We start from the raw sequence: 12351 nt of genomic DNA on the forward strand, positions 1-12351 counted from the left end.
GAATATAATAAAAAGTAGTTTACTTACAAACGTTGTTTCTTGGTCTAACGGCTTCATAGGAGCTTCATAAGGTGGAGTAGGCTCTGCCCAAGGTTGTAATTCACCAGAAGCGAATATACCGTAGATAGTGATGCCAATAAAATGTACCGTGGCACCCATGAGGAATACAGCACGCCATTCCGTTATAGCTTTTTCTAATTTATCCTGACAAAATAATATTTTATTCTTGTTTAAATAATTTTTGTTTTAAGAAACTCAAAATTAACATAAAAAATATATTTTCTCTTCGTGTCTCTCCTACATTTTGAGTCATATATTCCTTTAAAAACAAAGAGAAAGAAATTCTATATAATTTCACCACTCTCCTTCAATTTTTGACCATTAGTGGTGACAGTTTTATTTAAACAAATCAGCTGTATAAATAAACATTCCCCAAGCGGCATTTGACCTCACAACAAAAGTGATTTCATCCGGAATAACGAATAATGTATACGAATATGAAATAATATTGACTTTACATAAATATAATATCATATAATATTTAAAGAGCCGTTCATATCACAATGCAATCTATTTATGGGGTATAAGTATATAATTCATCCTCATCCACAAGGCTCCAGCGTAGCATGAAGAAGCGATAATAAAGTGCTCGGCGCGTAATGTAACTGCGTGACGCATCATCGCGCACCCCGACTCCGCTCATTTCAAATTCACACCACGGCCCTGGCTGAGCTCGATTTCCTTTTTAAAATTAACCACGACCCACTGTCCTTTTTGTTTCGCTCAAGAATACCTAGGGCTTCGCGGGGGAGCGTCACTTCAAACTTGATAAGAACGCACGAATACGTTTCAAAGAATTCAAACGATATTGAATATAATAAGCCATCCATTGTTCCACCCTCGTAAATGGCTAGTTTTAATGAGTTTTTGTATGGCTTTCATTTTCAGTATAAATAGTAATGGTAAGTAGGTACCTATTGAATATAATATAAAATCAGGTTCACGCTGTATCCCACACCCAGCAGGATATGTAGAGGGAACCTAATATTAAGACACTCCGTTCCCCACTTTCCGCCGACTTCTGGAGTCATTGCGTGTTGAGTGGCGGAACTGAACGCCGCGCTTTGGAAATATATATCACTAAAGTTAAAATTAAGAAATTTATTACGGCAACTCTGTATTTTTGCGAAAACAGGATACTTAAAATATCTATTTACCTTTTCTTGCGTCATGTGATCAATGACGATTGGCACGATGAAACCAGCAATGGTGCCAATACCGTTGGACAACCCCATCAGAATAGAAGCGTATCGAGGCGCTATGTCCAAATGGTTGACGTTATATCCAGAAATGGCGAAACCACTGCAGGCCACTCCCAATGTCATTTCTATAGTGGCCAAGTACTAAAAAAAATATTTTTTTATGTATTACTAAAACTGACTGATTTAGATACGAGTAACCTGATCCTTCCTTCCTCCTTCCTTCCTTCCTAGTTTAATCGCATTCTGTGTATACTCCAAAATATAATTACTTTGAATTACAATGTCTTGTTACAATTTATTGAAAATACACAAAGAATATAAAATTATTTTAAGACTTTAATTGAAAATTTATTATAAGTATTTACCTTGTTATCTGCATATGCAATGAGCACGAAGAAGAACGCCTCTAAGCCAAATCCACCACAATTGAAGAGTTTTCGCACGTTTGTTGTAGTCATTATGTTATTTTTTCTTAAATAATCAGCCATCATTCCTCCGATCGGTACCAGCGACGTCATAATTAAATGTGGTATAGCTCCAACAAATCCAGACTATCAAAGTAATGAAATTATTTTCCAGAGTATAAGAATTATTAAATGAAATAAAAAAAAACATTATTGTTCTAAGATTTTTTATATATCTAATATTAAAATTGACAATTAAAAGATTTTGTTGTAAGTACAAATAAGTGTAACTTACCTCCGTAATTTGCATATTGAATCGAGACTTAAAATACGAAGATTGAAATATGACAAGCAGGCAGAAATTCCACGTCCTACAGAAGTTTGCTACGATGATGGCATATACCTTTGAAATAAGATTGGAAAGTGATGACTACTGCAGGAAATAATTAAATTTATAAAAAAATATTATTTACGTACACTACTCTTTTAAGTGCTTAAAAAACATGCTTACGCATAACTTCACGCTTTATTCCGCAGATGGAATCTAGTATTAACACACTCTGTTCTCCGCTTTCCGCCCCATTTCAAAACTCCGCATGAGTGACTAAATTCAATGCCAAATAGTATTTATAGTTAGATTAGTACCGGTGGCGAAGTGGCGAATTCTTTCCACGGTGTATTCCAGAAACCAGGCATAGCAGCTTGCATATTAGTTCCTAAGGACTGCTCTATATACGTCAATTCTTTTCCCGAGATTTGAGGGTGCTTGCTCGGTCTTTCAAATACCAACCACAGCCAAAGGAAATACCTTTTGGGAGACACATTAAAGTTAGTAGTTAAAGCACTTTAAAATTTGAGAATTGTTAAAATTAAAATTTGAGAATTATTAATGCTGAATATAATATTATTTTTCATATTGATGTACTATCAGAGTAAATTTGGATTTTTTAAAGTAAAAAATGAAATTATATTATATAATTCTATACTAACCATAAAATTCCAGAAATCCCGTAAAAATAGAAGGGCGACTGCCAAGAGATGTAATCAGTGAGGAGACCTGATAGAGGCATGCCTATAACAATGCCTGCGTATGTGCCACAGAAAGCCAGTGTTGCCAATCGAGAACGTTCAAGAGGAGGTGCCCACATACGCCAGATTCCGTGGCAAGATGGATAAGTCACACCCTAGGGAGCATAATTAATTCATATTTTATTTAAAACAACCCCATGAGAAATGTAAAAATAAATCTTAAAAAAAATAGTAATATTAATCATATCTCAATAACAAAAATCAATTTCTCTAACAAGATTATCTATATTATAGAGACCTTTTATCGTGAACTCTTTGCCAAATAAAATATATTTTATACAATCGTATCTGTATTTCAATGATTCGCCATAAGATTTAATAGGATACCATGCCATTGACGACTCGTCTAAGCCGGGTATAGGCGAATAAATACGTAACTATGGTAACAGAGGGCTCAATAATCCTAAAGAGGCTTTGTACTTTAGAAAACGATTTGGTCGATCCACGTTACATGTCAGTAATACGTGTAATGATATAGTAAATATATGATAACACGTATAAAATAAAAAATAAGGTAAATGTGTATGCCAATTTTTCTAGACATTGATTTAAAACAACGCCGCGCTTGGTCCATCAGAGCGAAAAAATTAAAATAATTTTAATATTGTTAATTCCACGACGGCCTCTAGACGTATAAAACAAATTAAGCAATTACGTGTATATGGAAATATTTATATAAAAAATATATCTTTTTATAAGCTACACGCTGTATCTTGTATGTAGCCTACCCTGGCAGATACAGCCTAGTTTTAAGTCACTCCACTCCCCACGTTCCACCAACTTCTGGAGGCTTGTGTGTTGAGTGGGGGAATTCAAAGCCACGCTTTTGCCTCGACACCAGAGCGAAAAAATGAAAATATTAAATATTTTATTTCTCCGTGTGTCACTTTTCTGTCACATTTACACACGCTTGACTTTTAAAAATATATATTAAAATGATTTGTAAAATTCTGCTAACCAAACATATTACACATAGCATATCTAAATAGGAAAGATGGGGGGAGCGATCCAAACGTAACGAGGAACACCCACTACGGTGTTCAAATTTGTGCATCAATAATAAGCTTGATCATGTCTCGTCACGAACTGAATGCCAAATGTTCAAAATTTAAGTGACATGATGCTCGCTCGTTAAACATTTATTTAACCCTCCGATCTGTGATATTTGTCTTCCAATAAGCTGTAGATGTATATTTACTTCTGCACTGAACTAATATTATAAATCTGAAGTCTGTTTTGTTGAACGATCTAATTTCGGGTACTACAGGTTCGAATTGTTGTTTTTTTGCATTGTCTATCTATCATAGCCCTCACGTTAAGCTCCCATATGTGAAGAAACCACAAGTAAGACTAGTTATTAATAGTTATGTTTTTATAAAAAAAAAATGCTACTAATTATATATAGCTATAATAGGCCATCCTACATATGTATTTACAATTTTATCTTGTTAATTTTATTTATTAACACATTTCACTTTATCAACCATGATTATTTTCTTTTTCCATATATTCTTACCTCAACGAATCCTTGGGCGACTTTCAACATAACCACCGACACAGGACCGACTGACATAGCCCCAGGAATAGCCATGTTGAATATAGCTGAGGCAAAAATCGCTGCACCAAAAATCTTATTTGCAGGGTACATCGATGCAAAAAAGCCCCCCGGAACCTGGGTAATTAGGTAACCAGCAAAGTACGATGAGTCTATAGACGATTCCACCTCTACAGTCCAATTGAATGGTGAATCTTCCACGACACCCGAAGCCGTCTGTAAAATAATTTAAAAAATAATATAAAAAGAAAACACAAATGAAAATCTTTAATTTATTTTATGAATAAACTTACTTCATGTTTTTCAGTCATTTTAAGCTTAGCCATACTCATGTTACATCGCATGCCAAACATAATACTGAATCCGAAGCAGGCCAACAGCGCTACGGTGTAACGGGCGCTTAAACACGGACATTCCGCACGGATGTATTTATCTAGTATAGAAAATTAAACATTTGTTGGATTTTATATGAAACTTCAAAAATTCAAAAATTCATGTGAATATTTAATCCTATATCCTATTAATATTACAAATGTGAAAATTTGTAACGATGGATGCTTATTCCACTTTTACATAAAAATTACTAAATGGATTTAGATGAAACTTTACAAATATAGCTTATACATCACACATCAGGATACCTAACATATAGACTACAATTTATCTAAGCATTGTATAAGCATGTATAATGAGGCTGTATAGTCCAAGATCCCAGAGCCTCCAGACCTACACCATTTTAGTAAAACAGTATGCATAGTCACTAATTTGAAAGTGGGGCCCTTTCAGAGTTAGCAAGTAGCAATAATATCTAAAGTAATTTTTAATCTACCTATGTGTCTTGGCGGTGGACGGTCTGGTGATGGCGGCGTTTCAAGATCTTCTCCATCGTACATTTGATCATATCCCTTCTGTTCCACGTGAAAATTTTCATACTGAGTATTTCTGTTGAATAAATAAATAAAATTAATTAACCAAACAATTTTATGTTATTTGCATTTACCATTTCTTCAATCAAAAATTGCAATCATTCTGCTTTTCTGGAAATGTATTGGAAATATTTAAAAAATGTCAAATTTATTCTATTGCAGAACCTAACCACAAACAATTCTAATAAAATATAAATATACTATAATATGTTAATTTTAAATTGACTCCTGTCGTTTTATCACACGTTTATTTTTCAATAATTAAAACGATCTAAAGCACGCCGGTACTTGGCTGGAGCAAATGGAATTAGAATGTGCCGATAGCATATAGGAGAGACATGCAGGTGCGCACCTGCGTCTGAACTCGAGAGCTCGTTGCAGGGATAATTGTATAGACACCTTGATAGCTTTATTACAATTTTAATACGTCGTTCTGGAGTCCATTAGCTAGGCGTTTATGCATGGAAATCGTTTCGTATTTGCGATTTAACGCAATTTTTAGCTCACTAAAGCGTTGTTGTGAAAATATTGGTAGTGCAGGAAAAAGATTTTTAATTAACCCAGAGGCCGTTGGCTAGTCGTGGCTCGGGGACACTAAATGTGGCAGTATATGCGACAGATTGTGGGTTCGATTTCCACACGTGGAAATGAAATATTTAATATTTTCATTTCTTCACTCAACACTAAAAGCATACGTTTTAATATGCGAGTGGTTAATTTAGAATTTAATAAATTTAAATTGAACATCAAATGAATTAAACAGATTATTTAATATTATTTATTCGTTTATGTATCTATACGATAAGACTCCGAACTGTATACACAGTACCAAAATTTTGAGTTTAATACTCAGAACAGATCCATTAGAGCCATTATTGAATTAGTCAGCCTCCCCTTCTTGTATTTTTCATTGTTTACCAGTATTGAATATATTCATATTAACAAATATAAGATGCAATGCACAAATATAAGAGAGAATATAACATATTCATGTTATATTCTCTCTTATATTTGTGCATGTGTTTATTAGAAATTATTTTATTATATAAAATGTATTTCGAATTAAAATTCAATTCGAGTTTTTAATAATTTTCTCAGATACATACATATATATTCATAAATTTCCTGGTCGGACTTAAATTTACCAATTTTTTTATCAATTTTTTTGTATTTCTAAATTTTATGGGCATTAAAAAACAACAATTATATAGAACATTCACAACGTCAAAGTTCCTGATGTGTAACTTCATTTTTCCGCTGACAAAAGTAATAAATGTGGCTATCTGTTCGCGTCCCCTCCGGCGGCGGCAGGCGTTAATGAATCGTCGCATAAAAGGCATAACCAAGTGGAAACGACGCGTACCCTCACACCCGTGCGCACCGAGCGCACCATGCGGCTCCAGATCCTCGATCATACATACAAAACCAAACATACAGATAACTGAAAATATTTTGTTTTTTTAGTAAATTAAAACATATTTATATGAAAAAAAAGTAAAAAAAAATTAATAAAATCTATAAAATGATTTATAACTTAAAATGACATCGTCATGTTTTAATAAAAATAATATATATACGTAATAGGTAGGGTAACAACATAAAACAGAGATTATCTGTTATCGCGTGGTCCCCTTTGATCGCGTCGCGTATTGTGCCGCTAATGCACCCTACGCCTATCATTATGTGACGTCACTAAATGCTATAATTACTGTTCGTCCTGGTACATTATAACGTATAGTATAATTTTAAGGCTTTATGCTATTTAACTGTATGTACTCAGTTATTGTTTTTTTTAAGGTTCCGTCTCTCAAAAGGAAAAACCTTATATATATATATATATATATATATATATATATATATATATATATATATATATATATATATATATATATTATTTCGTTTTATAGGATCGCTTTGTTGTCTGTCTGTCTCGAGATTTATCTCGAGATTGCTTTGAGGTATCAAGCTAAAATTAATACTAAATATTTAGGCCTGCGGTGCCTTGGGCACACAGCAAAATCATGCTTAAATCAGTCATCGCACTCAAAACATATGAACAATTATGCAACGATTTTGCGGCATTTTGTATCAAAATCCGTGGTCCCGGGTCCCGGGGTTCCCGTAGTCCTACAGTTACAGTATAAATAAAGAAAAAAATGGTGATTAGCGAAAATTTATAAGTTATTTCATAGAGATAATTGTAGTTCATTTCCCGCAAACTTAGGTACCTATATATATATATATAATATCATTGTCATCTGTACTTTCTGCGTATTTCAGAGGCAACACATTCCACACTAACTTTTAACTAGCCCGAATTTATAATTAAAACTGGAAAGTTCTTTTGTCAAAAGCTCATCCGGAACGCACATAAGTGCTATTAGACGACAGTAACAATCTTGTAGTTAATTTCCAAATTAGCGCTGACCGAGTTCCACTTTGCCAACTTCTCTAATAAACTTTGTCGTCTCTGACGACATGATCCAGCTCTCTCCTACTCCACTATGAGTTACTTACACTAACATTCTATCATAGTAATTTTTAAAGTCATTATTAAATTATTTTCTTCTCTCTTTTGCTCTTACATTTGTATATGGCTGGTTGGGGTCAATAAATTGGTTTAATATAGTTTATTAAATAATATGTGTTATGAAATAATTTATTTTTTCATATCGACAAATCATTATTTATTCTTACTACCTAATTAATTTTAAAAGGGTAAAATTTTGAATAACTTAATAATCATAGTGTTCAGCTTTCTCCAATTTTCGAAGACAGACCTGGTAGAGACGTGAAGAGCGCGACGCTACAAGGGGCGCGTTGCGTATCACAATATGCACTTGAGGATTCACTATGAACATCTCCCTGTCAGGGGGGAATTTCGAATTTATTAATTCTTAATTAATTTTTTTTGTATATTTTCATATTATTAAATATGTAAATATTTTATTTCTCATCGGTTTATTGGAAGAAAATATTTAATTTTATTTTTTTACAAAAAAGAAAAATTTTGAAATGAAAAGTTTTATACACCGAACGAACCCAGAACCATCAAGTTTATACGCCATACGCTACTACCCCAAGAGGGCGTTAATATCTTGAGTCCGTCGTGGGGCTTGACTTACTAAAAATAAAATATTTTAATATTTTATTAAATATATTAATAAAAACATCATTTTATTAATATAGTTGAACATTACGTCCCTGGCTAGCACGTGGGTGGGGGTAGCTATTACACCCCGGGAGCCACCCCCTCTAATTGATTTACAATTGTCGGTTAAATTTGTTTCCCGACCACCCAGTGATCGGTGATCGTGAATGCATAACTTTGCTATATGTAACGACGGAAAGTCAATGGTGTTTTTCAAATTGGGGACATGTTCCCCATTAAGCTTTTTTTTAAATTACATATTATATTATAATTTGTTGACAAATTAATGTACTATGTATAGTGTATTTATATAATTATATAATTATTTATAGATTTTACTTTTTTTTGTTAATTTAAATTAACAAATAAAAAATAGGAAAGAAAAAAATTAACTCTTTAATAACACATCAACAACTTTAGTAACGTAACTACGTAAAAAGTAACTAATAAAATACTTTAATCTTTAAACAGTGCAGTACAGTACTATAAAGTTAACCCTTGTGAAAAACGGCAAGCGGACAATTGAATAGTGAGTAGAAGCGTTCTCTTATCACCGCTCTAAATGCTAATGAAGTGAAAAATCTTTCTCTCGTGAAGCAAGACTTTTAGAAAAGTTTCTAAAAAAATTACAAAGGAATGTCGCTGAAGAATCTTGGTAAAGCGTGTCAGTCAACTTCGAGACCTCACCACCTTCAGTGAATAAAACATGTAATAAATTTAGAAGCGTATTAGGCTGAATTTGAAAGACGATAGGAGAACGAAGAATTTAGGTATCTTTATATAAAAAAGAAATAATATCAATTACTTTACCTTTTAGTTCGAATTTTTATGAGTGACTGGTTTAAATGAATAAATTTAAATTCATTCATGTACTCGTAAACCAGTTACTCATATAGATTTGATTTATAATTGAATCATCGATCCTTTTTTTACTTAACACGTTCTTTTATAGGGTTTTCTTTTATAGTCTAGGCATCGGTGGCAAATAAATGAACGTATATTCTCACATTTCAGCCGCGGACATAATAGAGTTATGACAAAAATGGCGTTGCTCCCTAAGAAATATCACTGGGTGAACCCGAGACGCTTGTTAGCGTCTTCGTCTTTATTTATGGGCAGATTTATTTTATGACCGGGGCTGGATACTCCCTGAATCGAATCAACTGGAAATCTGTTACAAAAACAATATTCTGATCGATTTGGGACTAACGGGATGGACGGCAGTTCCTTTTAGTTTTTTAGTTCCTTTTAGTTTTTTTATGAGATTTACTGTGATTATATCTAACGTAGAGTTCAAAATAAATTAGATATAACATTTAAATAGGTGTTTATTGAACATAACTATTATATCGTAAATATTTTTTTTTTCATTTTACAGATATTCTATATTTTACGGAATAAACTTGTCATTAATTTGCCTTGTAAAAGATGGAGATGACATGGAACTGTACATACATACATACATAGCTTCACGCTTTATCCCTTGCGGGGTAGTCAGAGAGAACGGAGCGCCCAACGCTACGATATCTACATACATCTTTAGCCTCGTCCACTGTCATCAACCTCTTCATACATGCCTTCATACAGGGGGTTAGTAACTGTAGTTTGTCTGAAAAGCCTATAGAAATTTAGATCACTAATATGAACATTCCCTGAAGTGTAATATAAATCTACAGACACGTACTAACTGCGCCACTATGGCGTCGATTCAAATTTATTATAGTGTACGCATATATGTTGTGTTGTGTTTAGGCATTATACATAAGAATATAGGCAGGGTAGTGAATGAGACCAAAGTGTGAGGACACTCCATTTTTCGTTGCAGATAATTGACACTGATAGACACAGAATGTCGATTGGAACTCAAAACTGCGGTTTAATTTTTACCAGAACAGAAAAATAATAAATAATTAATTTCGCCCGAGTTGTACTGTTCCTAAAATGCTAGTACTGTTCCTATATGCTTATTATGCATATCTATCTCCATTAGTTAAAAATTTTGTCGCAATATTTTGAATATATATCTACTTAATAAATGACAACTAAATTGAAGTAACTTCATAACGTATTAATAATATGTAATTGCATCAGACTATGGTCATAGCAATGAGACCAGTCCACAAGCGGGGCACAAGCGTGCAACTGTAAAAACGACAAGTTGTGGGTTCGATTCCCACTCGGGGAAATGAAATCCTCGCTCCCAAAAATAATGTAATTACACAAATGTAACAAAAGTTAAAAGGACACTAATAAACTTTCTGAATTTATCTTTTGTCAAGGAAATAGGGAACAGAGTGCTGAAAGATGTTTATGTGGGTGATGTAAGAGGTCAATCACACCAATTTGTAGTGTAAAAGTGCCTCACGCCTTCATCCGTCTCATTAGCGAAAGGTCTTGCCTCACATTCATAGTTACTTTACTAAATTGAAATGTATTTATATTCGTTATACTACATAGAACTGTTTATTGTAGTTTACTTTATATGTATGGGTTAAAAAAAACATTAATTTCCAAATATAATAAATAACAATAAGATACATCAATTAAAATGTATGATTTTATTTTAATTTTTTATCAAAGTAAAATCATGAAGTAAAAATCTTTATACATCTTTTATAGATTTCAGTTGATCTTACTTTAATTAATCTTTTTAATTTTCTGCTATTAAGTCATATTACCAACAATTAATTAAAACACTTGAGCAGCGCAAGTTAAAATATTATATTAATATATAAATACATTTAAATATTTTAAGTTTTTTTTCATTATATATAACTGGTAACAATATATCAAAAAGAGAACTACAAAAACAATTCGAATAAACAGAACGTGCTTTGACTGGGGCCATTTAGATTTTTCATTCTATTTTTTCGTTCCAATTTTCCAAATAGAAACACAAAAATGGAAAGCAAACAACACCGCGTGTATTTGCTATGATATTTGGTTCACAGATTCTTATTCTCTTTGTCGGGGCCTAATCTGTCGGGAGGAGCGGCGCGCACGTACCAGTCCGGCCATTATTGTTTCTTGGATGTCAACGATCAATGTAGATGTAGATATGGCTTCTGTTATCAAGGTTACTTTTGCTATTTATTGTATAAAATAATTTTAATTATACCTTCACAATGTATTTTATAATGTCATTTGAAATTAGTGATACTCTCGTGGCGTAGTGGCACAGCGTGTGACTGTAGGCGCAATGGTTGTATGTTCGATTTCCACTCGGAGAATTTTTAATATAACTCTATTCCCCGGATAAGCGGAAAATAGAGAACGAAGTAATTTACTACATATAATGGCTTATATTTTGAAATCGATGGCAAATAGGGTAAATATTATACAAATTACACACCTCTTTTAATAGTTATTTTTGAAGCGAAAGTCACTTCACCCTCCACTTTCCGCCTTAACCTGGACATTTCATGTAATATTTCATATAATATGCCCATATTATACAAAAAAATTTCACGTATAATCAATACCCCAAAAAAGATTCCACCCCACTATCAAAGAGTCCCAAATACCTCAAAAGATACATAGTTATATATATCTTTAATCGCTGTTAAAGAAAAACAAAAAGGAAAAGATAAATGTTAATTTATTCAATAAACCGACAAAAGGAAACAATCTCATTCCCTCTAACCGACTCGAACTGTAAATGTTATCAGCACATTATTGCAGGCTGTAAATAAATTGGAGTGAACTCGAAGGCGGAAAATCTCTACAAATCTCCGCTTAATCCCGGGAAGCGTTTTGAGATCCAGGTTAGTTGTAAATATCAATTACGCAAATACTCCGGCTTAGGGTGAAGAACCTTACACGCAAAACGAATTATATGCTCAATTGTCAGGAACAATGATCCGTCGCGTAGCTTTTCTGTAGCTCACTCCTTTAGGCGTAGCATACCAATATACTCGTAGATATATCGGACGCTACAATATAAATTTATTTCATTATAGACCTT

At 33.1% G+C, this 12351-nt stretch overlaps 1 protein-coding gene across 1 annotated transcript in view; it reads right to left on the reverse strand.

Moving 5' to 3' along the window:
- Positions 1–12351, reverse strand: part of VGlut (Vesicular glutamate transporter) — a 48244-nt gene that overhangs the window by 5510 nt on the left and 30383 nt on the right. The window contains exons 4-12 of the mRNA XM_085202758.1: positions 5140–5252; positions 4604–4743; positions 4272–4526; positions 2657–2850; positions 2312–2474; positions 1962–2069; positions 1628–1813; positions 1218–1403; positions 28–204 (exon numbers count right to left, since the gene is read on the reverse strand). Of these exons, the coding sequence (XP_085058884.1) occupies positions 28–204; positions 1218–1403; positions 1628–1813; positions 1962–2069; positions 2312–2474; positions 2657–2850; positions 4272–4526; positions 4604–4743; positions 5140–5252 (1522 nt within the window). The remainder of the gene's footprint in view (positions 1–27; positions 205–1217; positions 1404–1627; positions 1814–1961; positions 2070–2311; positions 2475–2656; positions 2851–4271; positions 4527–4603; positions 4744–5139; positions 5253–12351) is intronic.

Source organism: Heliconius melpomene, chromosome 19 (assembly GCF_056956725.1).
Source record: "Heliconius melpomene rosina isolate 202511_hmr_F chromosome 19, ASM5695672v1, whole genome shotgun sequence".
NCBI lineage: Eukaryota > Metazoa > Arthropoda > Insecta > Lepidoptera > Nymphalidae > Heliconius > Heliconius melpomene.